The sequence below is a fragment of the Oncorhynchus kisutch genome, linkage group LG3 (assembly GCF_002021735.2).
Source record: "Oncorhynchus kisutch isolate 150728-3 linkage group LG3, Okis_V2, whole genome shotgun sequence".
Classification (NCBI taxonomy): domain Eukaryota; kingdom Metazoa; phylum Chordata; class Actinopteri; order Salmoniformes; family Salmonidae; genus Oncorhynchus; species Oncorhynchus kisutch.
Window position 1 is genome coordinate 11,903,562 of NC_034176.2, and position 18,106 is coordinate 11,921,667.

At 43.4% G+C, this 18,106-nt stretch overlaps 1 protein-coding gene across 4 annotated transcripts; it reads left to right on the plus strand.

The window, feature by feature from the left end:
• Positions 1 to 175: 175 nt before the first annotated feature.
• pheta1 (PH domain containing endocytic trafficking adaptor 1) lies at positions 176 to 17,755 on the plus strand. Of its 4 annotated transcripts, none has more exons than XM_031817327.1 (3): positions 176 to 825; positions 14,647 to 14,750; positions 15,400 to 17,755. In XM_031817327.1, exon 3 carries the CDS (start codon positions 15,423 to 15,425, stop codon positions 16,263 to 16,265), a length of 843 nt encoding a protein of 280 aa, XP_031673187.1. In that variant the 5' UTR covers positions 176 to 825; positions 14,647 to 14,750; positions 15,400 to 15,422; the 3' UTR covers positions 16,266 to 17,755. The 4 variants fall into 4 exon arrangements, with proteins under 4 accessions (XP_031673187.1, XP_020323309.1, XP_020323303.1 ...); XM_020467720.2 differs by lacking the exon at positions 176 to 825 and adding an exon at positions 14,021 to 14,235; XM_020467714.2 differs by lacking the exon at positions 176 to 825 and adding an exon at positions 14,021 to 14,200 and having other exon boundaries at positions 14,622 to 14,750.
• The last annotated feature ends 351 nt before the right edge of the window (positions 17,756 to 18,106 follow it).

The window sequence follows — 18,106 nt, forward strand, 5'->3', positions numbered from 1 at the left end:
GAGTATATATATATATATATATATATATATATATATATATATATATATATAAACACATTATTGTTATGGTATAGGGGCGGAAAAAATTGTGTAAAATGTGAAAGCAAACTAGATTAAACCAAATACATTGTTGTGCTTATCAGAGGAGGAATGATACTGAATGAATGCATGACTGATTCTTTTTCCACTTCCTCCTGTCATCGCTGTGGTCTGCTATGCATTTCCTGGAGCGGCTGTTAGGATCCACCAACTGGAGTGCACCTCACTTCGGCCCACCCTTAGTCGATGCGGACTTTGTGACTGTGTTCTCTCGGGAAATAAAAAAAACATTGTCAATGACGTGTTGGGGAAACAATGTCCACATCTTTGGACATCATTTGCACTTTGCACTTATGTTAGTCTTTATACTTTGTTTTTCGTTTAGCAGGTTAATTACAGAATCTTTCAAGTATGTGTTGATTGTGTTGATTTGAAATGGTAATGCTTGCTTCTAAAGCTATTTGAAAGGTCAATGACCTACAGTATATCACCCCGCTGTAAGTCAAATGAACAAGTTAGTATTTATTAACGTTCATCCAAGCTAGTGCTACTGTCGTTATCTCAGATTTCCAGTGAGAGTCAAAAACCGATTTCAAAGTGAATGAAGACAAGAGGCAAAAGGAAGACAATTGATATCTGGGCTCCTGAGTGGCGCAGCAGTCTAAGGCACCGCATCTCAGTGGAAGAGGGGTCACTGCAGTTCCTCGTTCGAATCCAGGCTGCATCACATCCGACTGTGATTGGGAGTCCATAGGGCGGCGCATAATTGGCCCAGCGTCGGCTGGGGTAGGCCATCACTTTAAATAATAATTTGTTCTTAACTGACTTGCCTGGTTAAATAAAAAATGTAATCATTGTACCATGTAAGACCATCGTCCCAATTAGCTAAAGACGTTCAATGTAAAAAACAAACATGGAATGAATATAATTATAATACCCATAGATTCTCCATTTGGAATCAAAGGAACTGGGTCAAATAGATCCCTCTGATAGTGGTCTACCTTTGTTCAAGAGCCCCAGCTGTTGCTAGAGCAGATTTTTATGCAACTGGAGCACACTTCCAGAGGTGTCATCCACGATACTACACTGTGTAAGGAAATATATAGCCTACACTATATATACACGTGTATGTGGACACCCCTTCAAATTAGTGGATTCGGCTATTTCAGTCACACCCGTTGCTGACTGGTGTATAAAATCGAGCACACAGCCATGCAATCTCCATAGACAGACATTGGCAGTAGAATGGCCTTACTGAAGAGCTCAGTGACTTTCAACGTGGCACCGTCATGGGATGCCACCTTTCCAACAAGTCAGTTTGTCAAATGTCTGCCCTGCTAGAGCTGCTCCGGTCAACTGTAAGTGATGTTATTGTGAAGTGGAAACCTCTAGGAGTAACAACGGCTCAGCCGCGAAGTGGTAGGCCACACAAGCTCACAGAATGGGATCGCTGAGTGCTGAGGTGCGCAAAGAGTAAAAATCAACATTCATAAAGCCGTGGGGCCAGACGGATTACCAGGACGTGTACTCAGAGCATGAGCGGACCAACTGGCAAGTGTCCTCACTGACATTTTCAACCTCTTCCTGACCGAATCTGTAATGCCTACATGTTTCAAACAGACCACCATAGTCCCTGTGCCCAAGAAGCGAAGGTAACCTGCCTAAATGATTACCGCCCCGTAGCACTCACGCCGGTAGCCATGAAGTGCTTTGATAGGCTGGTCATGGCTCACATAACACCATCATGCTGGAAACCCTAGACCCACTCCAATTTGCATACCGCCCCAACAGATCCACAGATGACGCAATCTCAATCACACTCCACACTGCCCTTTCCCACCTGGACAAAAGGAACACCTTTGTGAGAATGCTGTTCATTGACTACAGCTCAGCGTTCAACACCATAGTGCCCCCTAAGCTCATCACTAAGCTAAGGACACATGGACTAAACACCTCCCTCTGCAACTGGATCCTTGACTTCCTGACTGGCTACACCCAGGTTGTAAGGGTAGGCAACAACACATGTGCCATGCTGATCCTCAACACTGGGGACCCTCAGGGGTGTGTGCTTAGTCCCCTCCTGTACTCCCTGTTCACTTACGACTGTGTGGCCAAGCACGACTCAAACACCATCATTAAGTTTGCTGACGACACAACAGTGGTAGGCCTGATCACCGACAACGATGAGACAGCCTATAGGGTGGAGGTCAGAGACCTGGCAGTGTTGTGCCAGGACAACATCCTCTCCCTCAATGTGAGCCAGACAAAGGAGATGATTTGGGACTATAGGAAAAGGAGGGCCGAACAGGCCCCCATTCTCATCGACGGGGCTGACGTGGAACGGGTTGAGAGTTTCAAGTTCCTTGGTGTCCACATCACCAAAGAACTATCATGGTCCAAACCCAGCAAGACAGTTGTGAAGAGGGCACGACAACAGCTTTTCCCCCTCAGGAGAATGAAATGATTTGGCATGGGTCCCCAGATCCTCAAAATGTTCTACAGCTGCACCATCGAGAGCATTATAGACCGGTTGCATCACCGCCTGGTATGGCAACTGCTCGGCATCTGACCCTACAGTGGGTAGTGCGTACAGCCCAGTACATAACTGGGGCCAAGCTTCCTGACATCCAGGACCTATATACTAGGCTGTGTCAGAGGAAGGCCCAAAAAATTGTCAAAGACTCCAGTCACCCAAGTCATAGACTGTTCTCTCTGCTACCGCATGGCAAGCACTACCGGAGCACCAAGTCTAGGACCAAAGGCTCCTTAACACCTTCTACCCCCAAGCCTAAGACTGCTGAACAATTATTGTATATAGCCTCATTGTTGTTATGTAATTTTTTTAACTTTAGTTTATTTCGTAAATATTTTCTTACTTCTATCTCTCTCATTGTTGGTTAAGGGCTTGTAAGTAAGCATTTCACGGTAAGGTCTACACCTGTTGTATTCAGTGCATGTGACAAATACAATTTGATTTGATTTGAATCACGCTTCACCATCTGGCAGTCCGACGGACGAATCTGGGTTTAGGAGAATGCTACCTGCCCCAATGCATAGTGCGAACTGTAAAGATTGGTGGAGGAGAAATAATTATCTGGGGCTGTTTTTTATTGTTCGGGCTATGCCCCTTAGTTCCAGTGAAGGGAAATCTTAACGCTACAGCATACAATGACATTCTATACGATTCTGTGCTTCCAACGTTGTAGCATCAGTATGACAATGCCCCCGTACACAAAGCAAGGTCCATATAGAAATGGTTTGTCGAGATTAGTGTGGAAGAACAGGGCCTGCACAGAGCCCTGACCTCAACCCCATCGAACACCATTGTGATGAATTGGAACGCCGACTGCAAGCCAGGCCTAATCGCCCAACATCCGTGCCCGACCTCACTAATGCTTGTGGTTGAATGGGAGCAAGACCCTGCAGAAATGTTCCAATTTCTAGTGGAAAGCCTTCCCAGAAGAGTGGATGCTCTTATAGCAGCAAAGGGGGGACCAACTCCATATTAATGCCCATGAGTTTGGAATGAGCTGTTCGATGAGCAGGTATCCACATACCTTTGGTCATGTAGTGAATATTAACAACCTTATTGTTTTACTGTCAATGGGTTAAAAGCAAAACAAGAGTCCAGAAACAACACCTTACACCCACGTTGTGTGACAGACTGCAGACCCTCACCGCCTCTTCCACCCCTATAATGCCATTGATTTATCGTATCGGGCGTGTCTGGCAGGCTGGGCATGCCATGTGCTCTAGTTTAGAACCATTCTGCAACCTCCCAGGCGCGAGCGTAGCTGCGAACGGGGCCTACGGACGCTCAGTAACAAGCTGTATCTTTGTTCTGTGGCTGGGGTCGGCATGGCAGATAGTTCAGATGGTAGCGTTAGGGCAACTGATATTGTAAATGATGATATGACCAGTGATGATCAGCTATTTACACCTGTTGTAAATAGGAGGAACAGGAGTAAGAGAAATGGCAATGAGGGTGATGGAGGGACGAACACTGCTGGGGAAACCGTGAGAGTGTTGAGAGTAGATCTGTAAAGCGCAGGACCACTAGACAAAGAGGTTGGAGTAGAAAGTTGTAAAGTTATGGTAGTGTTCCCAGAACCAGCAAGTAAGTACTTCCATCCTTTGCATTTGACAAAAAAATGATTTGGGAAGAGATTGGGGTTATTAATGACTTTCCTAGCCAACACTCTCTTTCCCTGAGAGACTATCATGCTATCAAATGTCAAATTATTCTTCAAACTTCTAAAAGCATTATCACGATCATTGATGGCTTTATTACATACTTCAGGCACCAAGGAACTATCTTTCGTCTACCACCTGTATACTTACAGTACCAGTCAAAGGTTTGGACACACCTGCTCATTCAAGGGTTTTTCTTTATTTGTACTATTTTCTACATTGCAGAATAATAGTAAAGACATCAAAACTATGAAATATTACATTGGGTATCATGTAGTAACCAAAAAAAGTGTTAAACAAATTATTCAGAGTAGTTACCATTTGCCTTGATGACAGCTTTGCACACTCTTGGCATTCTCTCAACCAGACTCATAAGGAATGCTTTTCCAACAGTCTTGAAAGAGTTCCCACATGTCCTGAGCACTTGTTGGCTGCTTTTCCTTCACTCTGAGGTCCAACTCATCCCACACCTTTTCAATTGGGTTGAGGTCGGGTAATTGTGGAGGCCAGGTCGTCTGATCAAATCAAATCAAATCAAATTTATTTATATAGCCCTTCGTACATCAGCTGATATCTCAAAGTGCTGTACAGAAACCCAGCCTAAAACCCCAAACAGCAAGCAATGCAGGTGTAGAAGCACGGTGGCTAGGAAAAACTCCCTAGAAAGGCCAATACCTAGGAAGAAACCTAGAGAGGAACCAGGCTATGTGGGGTGGCCAGTCCTCTTCTGGCTGTGCCGGGTGGAGATTATAACAGAACATGGCCAAGATGTTCAAATGTTCATAAATGACCAGCATGGTCGAATAATAATAAGGCAGAACAGTTGAAACTAGAGCAGCAGCACAGTCAGGTGGAAGTTGAAACTGGAGCAGCAGCATGGCCAGGTGGACTGGGGACAGCAAGGAGTCATCATGTCAGGTAGTCCTGGGGCATGGTCCTAGGGCTCAGGTCCTCCGAGAGAGAGAAAGAAAGAGAGAAGGAGAGAATTAGAGAACGCACACTTAGATTCACACAGGACACCGAATAGGACAGGAGAAGTACTCCAGATATAACAAACTGACCCCAGCCCCCCGACACATAAACTACTGCAGCATAAATACTGGAGGCTGAGACAGGAGGGGTCAGGAGACACTGTGGCCCCATCCGAGGACACCCCCGGACAGGGCCAAACAGGAAGGATATAACCCCACCCACTTTGCCAAAGCACAGCCCCCACACCACTAGAGGGATATCTTCAACCACCAACTTACCATCCTGAGACAAGGCTGAGTATAGCCCACAAAGATCTCCGCCACGGCACAACCCAAGGGGGGGGGGCGCCAACCCAGACAGGATGACCACAACAGTGAATCAACCCACTCAGGTGACGCACCCCCTCCAGGGACGGCATGAGAGAGCCCCAGCAAGCCAGTGACTCAGCCCCTGTAATAGGGTTAGAGGCAGAGAATCCCAGTGGAAAGAGGGGAACCGGCCAGGCAGAGACAGCAAGGGCGATGCAGCACTCCATCACTCTCCTTGGTCAAATAGCCTTTTCACAGCCTGGAGGTGTGTTTTGGGTCATTGTCCTGTTGATAAACAAATGATAATCCTTTGTCAGAGATAAACAAATGATTGTCCTTTGTCAGAGACTCCAGTCACCCTAGTTATAGACTTTTTTTCACTGCTACCACACAGCAAGAGGTACCGGAGGACATGTGGGTACCGGAGCGCCAAAAGGCTCCTCAACAGCTTCTACCCCCAACCATTCATAAAATCGCCACCGGACAGTTTACATTGAGCCCCCCCCCCCCCCCACCTTTTGTACACTGCTGCTACTCTCTGGTTGTTTGTAACCGATGCATAGTCACTTCGCCCCCACCTACATGTACAGATTACCTCAACTAGCCTGCACCCCTGCACACTGACTCGATACCGGTGCCAGATATAGTATATACTGTAGCCTCGTTATTGTTATTCTTATTGTGTTACTTTTTATTATTACTTTTAATTTTAGTCTACTTGGTAAATATTTTCTTCTTCTTGAACTGCACTGTTGGTTATTAAGGGCTTGTAAGTAAGCATTTCACTGTAAAGTCTACACTTGTTGTATTCGGCGCATGTAACAAATTAAGTTTGATTTGACTAAACGCAAACCATATGGGATGGCGTATCGCTGCAGATTTCTGTGGTAGCCATGCTGGTTAAGTGTGCCTTGAATTCTAAATACATCACAGACAATGTCACCAGCAAAGCACCCCCATACCATCCCACCTTCTCCTCCATGCTTCACGGTGAGAACCACACAAGTGGAGATCATCCGTTCACCTATTCCGCATCTCACAAAGACACGGCGGTTGGAACCAAAAATCTCAGATTTGGACTCATCAGACCAAAGGAGAGATTTCCACCAGTCTAATGTCCATTGCTGGTGTTTCTTGGCCCAAGCAAGTCTTCTTCTTATTGGTGTCCTTGAGTAGTGGATTCTTTGCAGCAATTCGACCATGAAGGCCTGATTCACGCAGTCTCCTCTGAACAGTTGATGTTGAGATGTGTCTATTACTTGAACTCTGTGAAGCATTTATTTGGGCTGCAATCTGAGGTTCAGTTAACTCTCATAAACTTATCCTCTGCAGCAGAGGTAACTCTGGGTCTTCCTTTCCTGTAGCTGTCTTTCTGAGAGCCAATTTCATCATAGCGCTTGATGGTTTTTGCAGAGGCAAAATGGTTAATAAACCATTTTTTATTAAGGCAGAGGCAAATAAAACAGTCAGACGCCACTGCGTCCAAACCTCCAGCCAAAGGTAAAAGTGCTATGGGCGAAACTGTCAAAAACAAAAATTTTGAAAATGTTGTACAATCAACATCCCTCGTGAAAAGCCACGGAATAACGGGAGAAAACCCAGCCTGGTGCGTACACACGAACATGTAACAAAAACTATTTCACACAAAGACATGGAGGTGAACAGAGGAATAAATATATGCAGTGTGATTAGGGAATGACAACCAGGAGTGCAGGGAACAAGACAAAACTAATGCAACAATGGAAAAATGGTGCAAAGATAGCTAGAAAGCCGGTGACGTCGACCACCGAACGCCGCCCAAACAAGGAGAGGAGCCAACTTTGGCGGTAGTCGTGACACTATGGACTTGGTCTCTTATCAAATAGGGCTATCTTATGTATACCCCCCTACATTGTCACAACACAACTGATTGGCTCAAACACATTAAAGAAGGAAAGAAATTCCACAAATGAACTTAACAAGGCACATGTTTTAATTGAAACGCATTCCCGGTGACTACCCCATGAAGCTTGTTGAGAGAATGCCAAGAGTATGCAAAGCAAAGGGTGGCTACTTTGAAGAATCTCAAATCTAAAATATATTTGGATTTGTTTAACACATGTTTGGTTACTATATGATTCCATATGTGTTATTTCATAGTTTCGATGTCTTCACTATTATTCTACAATGTAGAAAATAGCAAAAAAAAAGAAAAACCCTGGAATGAGAAGGTGTGTCTGAACTTTTGAGTGATACTGTACTTCAAGATCTATGTTGCATGTGACTGGAAAATGATCACTACCTATTGTGGATTCTATCTTTACACCCCACGTACATACTGTGTACCAGCAATGGAGGAGGACCCAATGTAAGATCTAAGCATGACAATGCAGCTTTAGTCACATTTATCCATGTCCCCTGAACATAATTTATACCAACTAGTCCCCTTCGCTCCATAAAGTCTTCAGCCACTAAACCATTAGCATCTGTGGTATTGCTGCCCCACAAGCTGTTATGCACACTGAAATCTCCACACCATACTGTATCTCATTATCACCTTTACTGGATATCGCAACTAGATTCAGATACGGGTTTACAACCCAGAGACGGGTTTTCAGAGACAGGTTTACAAGGTTTATGGTAGTATTAAACAATGTGATATTACCCCCTTCTCTACAAATCTCCAGTGCCACACATTCATGTTCTTTGAAACCATGAATCTCTCTAAGTGCTACATCTTCTTTAATTAATGAAACCCACCAACTCTAATTTCTATCACTTCTCACAGAGATAAACTCAGGTATAATAGAATCCAATTGAGGTTTAAACCATGTTTCCTTTTCACACATCACGTCCTGTAAAACATCTAAATCATGTACACACTTCTTAAATTCTTGTCCATTGGCAATCAAACTCCTAGCATTCCATTGAACAACATGAAACACCATAATACTGTTACTATTATTATTAATACTATGTATTATGCTGATCATCATTTGAATTTTGGTTCAGCATCCAATGTATCATTTCTACATAACTTCAGAAATCCCCAGAATATCTTTGGCTGCCTTCACTAATTATTTTATTTGTGCAGTCCTGTTCTTACCTGGAGCAGTCATATTGATTGCCCTACACATGAAGGCCAAGAAGTGTACACAATCTTCTACCATGATCTTTCTATGTAATCAAGCGTTTATGCTCGCATATCAATCGGGCTGAGGTTCAACAGGCGTCCTAGGAGCGGTGACTATCCGCTAATATGTTGTATTTGGGGTATTTTGAACACTAGGTTTGTCATTCACTTTCCAAATAGTCTCAGCATAGGATACGTTGTTTGTAATTGTGTACCTCTGTGCTTCCATGGCTTCCTGTTGTACTTCAAATCCGCCCTCACAGTTATAACATTTAACTCTAGCATCAGGCCCACATTTCCCATACACGTGATCACTACCACACTTTGCACTTCTCATTTTACCTTTGCACACATTAGCAACATGCTCCATCCGTTGGCACTTGAAGCACAGAAGTGGAGGCGACACGTACTCTCTAACCGGATAACTGAGGGATCCTAGCTGCACCCTATTCTGCAGCTTCCCTTCTAATTGTAACAGTACAGTTGTAGTGTCCACTCGACTGCCACTTCTTTTGCTTTTCATCCTTTTAGCGTCAATAACTTTTCCTCCTTTCAGGGAAGCCTTAACTTCTTCCATTTCCATTGACATTCCAACAATTACTACTCTCATTTGAGACATAGTACTGGGAATGTGACATTCCACCCGACCCCCATTTAGTAAGTTCAATTTCAAAACTTTCTCTTGCTGAATTGTACTGTTTGCAGTGATCAGGACCTTCTCCTAACCCAGCGGTTGGACATCCTTAAGAGCGCCAAGAAAGGTGCATGGCAGGAATTCTGTTCTTCTATAGGGAGGGAAACAACTGGGGGATGTGTGGAAAATGTTAAAGAGGATGATGGGGAAAGAAAAGACAGTACAGATAACTATGTTAGTTGAGGACGATGTTATGGCTGTTTCAAACAAATTATTAGAAAATGGAAGAAGTTCAAGATGACGGTCAATCACCCTCGGTCTGGGGCTCCATGCAAGATCTCACCTCGTGGGGTATCAATGATCATGAGGAAGGTGACGGATCAGCCCAGAACTACACGGCAGGACCTGGTCAATGACCTGAAGAGAGCTGGGACACAGTCTCAAAGAAAACCATTAGTAATACACTATGCCGTCATGGATTAAAATCCTACAGCGCACGCAAGGTCCCCCTGCTCAAGCCAGCGCATGTCCAGGCCCGTCTGAAGTTTGCCATTGACCATCTGGATGATCCATAGGAGGAATGGGAGAAGGTCATGTAGTCCGATGAGACAAAAATAGAGCTTTTAGGTCTAAACTCCACTCGCCGTGTTTGGAGGAAGAAGAAGGATGAGTACAACCCCAAGAACACCATCCCAACCGTGAAGCATGGAGGTGGAAACATCATTCTTTGGGGATGCTTTTCTGCAAAGGGGACAGGACGACTGCACCGTATTGAGGGGAGGATGGATGGGGCCATGTATCGCGAGATCTTGGCCAACAACCTCCTTCCTTCAGTAAGAGCATTGAAGATGGGTCGTGGCTGGGTCTTCCAGCATGACAACGACCCGAAACACACAGCCAGGGCAACTAAGGAGTGGCACCGTAAGAAGCATCTCAAGGTCCTGGAGTGGCCTAGCCAGTCTCCAGACCTGAACCCAATAGAAAATCTTTGGAGGGAGCTGAAAGTCCGTATTGCCCAGCGACAGCCCCGAAACCTGAAGGATCTGGAGAAGGTCTGTATGGAGGAGTGGGCCAAAATCCCTGCTGCGGTGTGTGCAAATCTGGTCAAGAACTACAGGAAACGTATGATCTCTGTAATTGCAAACAAAGGTTTCTGTACCAAATATTAAGTTCTGCTTTTCTGATGTATCAAATACTTATGTCATGCAATAAAATGCTAATTAATTACTTAAAAATCATACAATGTGATTTCCTGGATTTTTGTTTTAGATTCCGTCTCTCACAGTTGAAGTGTACCTATGATAAAAATTACAGACCTCTACATGCTTTGTAAGTAGGAAAACCTGCAAAATCGGCAGTGTATCAAATACTTGTTCTCCCACTGTATATTGATACTAAATATAAGAAAGTCTTACATATTGTGACGACAATAGTTGGGCATGATTGGGGGGCAGATAGGCAATATTTACTGAATATTTAGATGTAATATTTAGATTGAGTCTTTGTATATGGTTCTGCGGCTTTTGCATCGCTGTTGCACCTTGATAGGATGCAAGCGAGGGCACTCAGGATGTGCAATGGTTCATTTAAAACTACACCGGTTGAGGCTTCACAAGTAGATACTGGGTAAATGCCACTATCCCTTAGAAGAGTTAAGCCAGCCCTGGCATACTGGATTGAAGGGTAGTATGGTAGACCATCATATACTGTCAGTACTGGAAGAGTGCTGGGAATATGAACAATATCAAAAGAGGGGTTTTGGCCCAGAGATTGGAAAAAGGGTTGATGAATATGGACTCAGAGATGTTGTTATAAGGCCATCTGTGGCAATAGGAAATGTGCCACTGTGGTTTTATACAAGACCACATGTTGATCTGAGCCTGACAGAAGAAAATAAACAGTGGTGTGAGAAGATAATGTAGAAACAATAGTGGGTCAATATAGTAGTAGTACGTTTTATTCTTGTCTTGCAGTGTATACAGATGGTTCAAAGGATCTCATGAATGGGAAGACAGGAGCAGGTGTATTCATTCCTGATTTCTATATTAATCTATGCAAGAGACTAACAAATGATTTATCTGTATATTCAACATAAATGGTTGCTATAATTGTTGGAGTCCAATGGATAGAAGAGGCACAATCAAGAAGACTAGTAATATGTTGGGACTCTGCATCAGTTTAGTGTAGTTTAAGATCAGGAACGCTAGAACGTGAGGATTTATGGGTAGAAATAATGATGCTGTTGGGCTTATAAAGACATGGTATTGAAATTCAGTTCTTTTGAATTCCGGCTCATACAGTTAATGGAAATGACACAGTAGATATAATAACAAAAAGAGCAGTGAGAAAGAATATTGTGGATATAATGGTGCAGTTGGGTAGAGGGGAAAATAAAACATTGATTCGGGAAAATGGGTTAGATTGCTGGCAGAGACAATGGGATGAAAATAGTAAGGGCAGAAATTGTTATAATACAATGAAATCTGCACGGGAGATATAATGGGAACAGAAGGGAGGAGGTTGTGTTGTGTAGGATGACATTAGGAATATGCGATTGAATTAATCTTTGAAATTGATAGGGAAACATGGTCCTGGAATGTGTAATGGCTGTATGGTAGAGGAAATGGTTGATTATGTATTTTTATATTGTGAAATGTATGATGTAGAAAGGGATAGGTTGTTTGATAGGGTCAGAGAGGTTGGATGGGAAAGGGGAGTGGCTGGTATTTTGGGTTGGGGTAATGGGAGTAGTGAGGTTTGTTGGGAATTTTATTAGAAATTCTGGGTCAGTTAATTAAGAAAATATAGTGGTATAAATATAGTTGAAGTTGGAAGTTTACATACACCTTAGCCAAATACATTTAAAATGTCCTGTTTTAGGTCAGTTAGGATCACCACTTTATTTTAAGAATGTGAAATGTCAGAATAATAGTAGAGAGAATTATTTCTTTCAGATTTGATTTATTTAATCACATTCCCAGTGGGTCAGAAGTTTACATACACTCAATTAGTATTTGGTAGCATTGCCTTTAAATTGCTTAACTTGGCTCAAACGTTTCGGGTAGCCTTCCACAAGCTTCCCACAATAAGTTGGGTGAATTTTGGCCCATTCCTCCTGACAGAGTCAGGTTTGTAGGCCTCCTTGCTCGCACACACTTTTTAGTCCTGCCCACAAATTTTCTATAGGATTGAGGTCAGAGCTTTCTGATGGCCACTCCAATACCTTGACTTTGTTGTCCTTAATAAGCCATTTGCCACAACTTTGGAAGAATGCTTGGGTCATTGTCCATTTGGAAGATCCATTTCCCACCAAGCTCTAAGTTCCTGACTGATGTCTTGAGATGTTGCTTAATATGTCCACATACTTTTCCATCCTCATGATGCCATCTATTTTGGGAAGTGCACCAGTCCCTCCTGCAGCAAAGCACCCCCACAACATGATGCTGTGATAGGTGAGAATTGTCTGTTCATTGAATGATTAGAATATTCCCACCCTGAAACATATAATTGTATGGAATTGATTAGAATGTATAAAATCAGAATCAATAAATGTGTAGTCCTAGTCAGAATTAGGGTTAAACAATATGTCTTTATGGTATTTTAAACACAGACTGTCTGAGCTCGGTGCTGACCTGACTAGAGATTTGGGAGAGAACGGGGAGTACGTCTCAAGGACAAGGTCACTATCTCTGTCGGCTGGATAGTGAGACAGACCGTGTGTGCGTAGCAGGACATGTGTGTGCGTCTGTTTGTGTGCATGTGTGTGTGGATATGTGTGTATCTGCGTCTGTTTCCTCCAAACATAACGATGGTCATTATGGCCAAACAGTTTTGGCCACAAACAGTTTTATTTTTGTTTCATCAGCCCAGAGGACAATTCTCCAAAAAGTACCATATTTGTCCCCATGTGCAGTTGCAAACCGTAGTCTGGCTTTTTTTATGGCGGTTTGGGAGCAGTGGCTTATTCCTTGCTGAGCGGCCTTTCAAGTTATGTTAATATAAGACTTGTTTTACTGTGGATATAGATACTTTTGTACCTGTTTCCTACATCATCTTCACAAGGACCTTTGCTGTTGTTCTGGGATTGATTTGCACTTTTCGCACCAAAGTACGCTCATCTCTAGAAGACAGAATGCATCTCCTTCCTGAGCGGTATGACGGCTGCGTGGTCCCATGGTGTTTATACTTGCGTACTATTGTTTGTACAGATGAACGTGGTACCTTCAGGCGTTTAGAAATTGCTCCCAAGGATGAACCAGACTTGTGGAGGTCTACAATTTGTTTTCTGAGGTCTTGGCTGATTTCTTTTGATTTTCCCACTTGTCAAGCAAAGGGGCACTGAGTTTGAAGGTAGGCCTTGAAATACATCCACGGGTACACCTCCAATTGACTCAAATTCCGTCAATTAGCCCATCCGAAGCTTCTAAAGCCATGACATAATTTTCAGGATTTTTCCAAGCTGTTTAAAGGCACAGTCAATTTAGTGTATGTAAACTTCTGACCCACTGGAATTGTGATAAATAATCTGTCTGTAAACAGATAATCTGTCTGTAAACAATTGTTGGAAAAATTACATGCACAAAGTAGATGTCCTAACCGACTATAGTCCTATAAGTATAGTTTGTTAACAAGAAATGTGTGGAGTGGTTGAAAAACGAGTTTTATTGTCTCCAACCTAAGTGTTTGTAAACCTCGGACTTCAACTTTCGGTCGTGACCAGCCTTACCCTCCAGTACAGTAGGTGGCAGTGTATGCACATGTCAGTTGGTAGTGATTTGCCAATTAAACTGAAAGAAGAACCTCCCGCACGGAGAGAGGGACAGCAAGTGTGCCTTCTGCTGGTTAGGGTGATGCTGTGTCGAAAGAACACGTGACTGAATAGGGGGGAAAGGAATGAAAGGCTAAAGAGAAAAAGGTGAAAAAGAGCTAAAACAACACTGCAAGGTATGAGAAAAAACACTTGTGGAAATGGGACAATTGTATGTATGTATATAATGTTATATATTTAAAATGTCAGACATAGTATTAAGTATCCTGTTTTAAGGCGAGGAAACTGTATTTGCTGACGTTGGATAATTTTCACTGTCTGGACCAAAAACATTTAGCCAGTTAGCTAGGGGCATCAAGCTAGGTGTGTGTTTGCTAGCTAACGTTAGCTTTCTTTCAGTAGTTGGATTGGCTAGCTAGTACTGTTTTCAAGGGGAGTTATTGGTAACGTTGCATCCTTGTGCTGGTGACGTGTCAAATCTAAGCCATTGAAAGTATAGCTGGCTAACGTTATTCCTGAAACATTCATGTGTTGGTACTTAAAGGCCGTTTTTTTTCCCAGTGGTGTGAGACTGTCCTTTTGTTTTCGAAATTACAGTGTAAGATTTGCGGTGTTTTTCCAGCTCCAGCGGAGAGAAAGGGGATGGTGAATTCTGACCTGCGATGCTGTTGTGAGATCAAACAGGCCTGCGGTAAAGGGTTCACCAACTGGATATGAGAGCGATCTGTGAGTATATCCCTAGTCTACATCCAGTCTTCGGCGCTATTGACTGAAAATGCTGTTAAATGTAAAACACTTTTTTTGCACCACTAACCTGTTGTGATACATAAAACATTTATCACTGATTAGACTTATCTGGAAAGGTTAAATATATGGCAGATCACTCACTTTCACCTGTTCAATGAAATAACAGCGGTGCCAATACGCCAGCGTTTCCCAAACTCGGTCCTCGGGATTTTTTTATATTCTTTTTTTTGCCCTAGCACTACACAGCTGATTCAAATAATCAAGTTGATGAGCTCCCGAGACTGCTGGCCTGGGCAAAAACCAAAACATGCACCCCTTGGGGTCCCCAGGACAGTGTTTGAGAAACGCTGCATTAAGCTAAGTTGCTCTAGCTAGCAGAGATCGTTACAGTGACGTCTTGCCTGACCCCTGTCTTTGTTCGCAAGCGACAGTACTTGTAAACTACAAATTGGCAGGTATAGGACTTGTGAGCTGTTTAATTTGTTTACAGTAGTCTAATCCTAGATGCCTCTGACCTTTGTTGCGTGAGGTGTGTATACCTAAACAATTGATTAATTCATCTTATTGATGAGCTGGACTAGTACCCAGATGCTGTATTGTGATTTTTTTTATTTTTTTATTTTTTAAGAACACCCCTGTGGAGAAGGTGTGATGAAGCTGAATGAACGTAGTGTGGCTCACTATGCCACCTGCGACTCGCCGCCAGACAAGACAGGCTTCCTCTTCAAGAAGGGGGAGCGAAACACAGCCTACCACCGGCGTTGGTTGATCCTGAAGGGCAACATGCTGTTCTACTTTGAGGAGCGTGAGAGCCGGGAACCCATTGGCGTCATCGTGTTGGAGGGCTGCACCGTAGAGCTCTGTGAGTCAGCTGAGGAGTTCGCCTTTGCCATCAAGTTTGACTGCGCCAAGGCGCGTGTCTACAAGATGGCGGCGGAGAACCAGGCGGCCATGGAGTCGTGGGTTAAGGCTCTGTCGCGAGCCAGCTTCGACTACATGCGGCTGGTGGTGCGGGAGTTGGAGAGGCAGCTGGAAGAAATCCAGGAGGGGGCTGCTGGGCTGCAGGGCAGGTCCAAGTCCTCCAAGAAGGCTGGGGGGGTGGCACGCTCCAAATCCGGAGCATCATTCAGCGCTTCCCACGTGCCCTCTACCCAGGTTACAGGTGCAGCGCTCGCACAGGGTTCGGCTCATGCTCGCAGCCTTCAGGAGGAGGTGCAGCTCCCGTCAGGCACCTCTAAAGAGAACGGGGTGGCCTGGAGTAAGCCTTCTGCTCTGGTCAATGGGTTTGGTGAGGGCCCCCACTCTGGTGTGCCGTGGGAGGGAAATGGGAATGGAGGGGGCGATGGGTTCAGGCCTCCGCCCGTCCCTCCGCGCAGGAGGGGTGCATCTCTTGAGAGTCCTGTCTCCCCCGGGACTGGGTGCTTCTCCAAACTTCACGACTGGTACGGAAAAGAGGTGGCTGAACTGAGGGTGGAGTGGCTTCAGAGCCATTGAGGCGCCCCTCCCTCCCCCTCACCTCACAGCCAAGCTGTTAGCCATTATTAGAAAGGGCACTTGTCACTTCGCAGGATTGTTTCACCCCGAAATACCTTGATTTTAATGCCAGAGAGCGTGTCCTTAAAATTCCAAACCCTTGGGGCAGTCTGTGGAGCTGGTTGATTTTCTAAAAGCAGCACTTTCCTGGTATTTTTAGGTCTTGTGGGCCAGTGGGAATATGATGTGTTGTCCTATGACTGTCTGTCACTACATTTCTATGAGTCTATGGTACATTTTGGATGTTTTTTTTTTAAGGAAAACCTTTGTATTTACTGTCTTTTGTTGTAGTTTTTTTTCAATCAGAAACTACGATCACTTATCACTTTCTCTATCGTTGTTGTGTTCTACCATTGTTATATTCACAAAAGAAAGGATGACCCCTGATTGTTCCTGAATTGAGTGTCTCTGACACGTAATAGAAATCAGTACATATACATAGTTGAGAAAATGCATTTCATTCCATTTCACCGGAGGTTTTGAAAGGGGGACCATAGAAGAATGAACACCGGTGCATTCATTCTTTATACCACATTAATTTTGCTCAAGCAATGGTTTACATATTTAGAACATTCTTCTCTCTCTCTTTTTAACCTGTGCCTTATGATTTTCCTCCCAAACCTGTCGTTGACAGTAATCTAATAAGTGTAGGCCTACCCAATGCTTTTATCTGCCTTTCGTTTTTGCCAAACCACACCTTTAGTGCAATTTTTGTTCGTTTGTGACAATGGCTCAATCCATTTGGCCAGATCTAACGCACAGTATTTTCATTAGTCACTTTTTTTTATATATACATTTACCGATAATGGCATAACCCAGTTTTAATGTTTTATATTTTTTAGGGGGGCCTTTTCTGTTTCCTGGTCATACCATACTAGACTGGTAGATTTAGACAAGTCTGTTACTTGTGCCAAACATATGGCAGGACAAGGAATGGAAAATCAAGTTGTGGAAAGCCAGTAAAGATCCTGAACAGGCTACAGGTGGTTGGTATAGATGTGATTGTGACTGAGTGAATGATCAGTTGTATGTTATTAATTACTATGTTTTTAAAAAATCTGCCACTAGGAGGACATTTTGTACTGAGTTACAGTTCCCTTTTTTAATTCTATGACATTTGGAGTATGTCAAATTATTGGATGAGACATTGCACAGCATGACACCTCTATATCCAGTGTGCTAAAAATGGAATGATGACAACCCAAGGCTTCTTTATACTTTTGTAATCTGTTTGTGGTCAACTTCATGGAAAGAATACCAAAATATTTTAGTACACTACTGCCAGAAGAATGTCCTGTTTCCATGTGGCAAGATGGGATTGTGTCTAGAGACAGTAATGCAATTACCTTCAGCTGCTCACCCCTGAATGAATGAATGAATGACTGAACTTATAATACTATGAGCATTACCTATAAGTAATTTAAACAAATCAATAAACAGCTGAAAGATTCTCTTGTTTTGTCCAGGTGTGTCTCCTTGATTTCAATGTTCGAATGAATACAGTTGTTCATGTTGGGCTGTTTTCCTCTCTTGAATTGGAAACTTTTTTGATGCTAAACTGATGCGAGTTTCTGTGTTGGCAGCGTAGCGTAGTGGTTAGAATGTTGGACTAATAACTGAAAGGTTGCAAGATCGAATCCCCGAGCTGACAAGGTACAAACTCTGTCGTTCTGCCCCTGAACAAGGCAGTTAACTGTTCCTAGGCAGTCATTGAAAATAAAAATGTGTTCTTAACTGACTTGCCTAGTTAAAGGTATAACAATGTCTGTAGAATAAATGTGAATTTAATGTGAGCGAGGAAA

Excerpts from the sequence above, each read along its gene's own strand:
- pheta1 (XM_031817327.1), top strand. The coding sequence starts at position 15,423 with ATGAAGCTGAATGAACGTAGTGTGGCTCACTATGCCACCTGCGACTCG.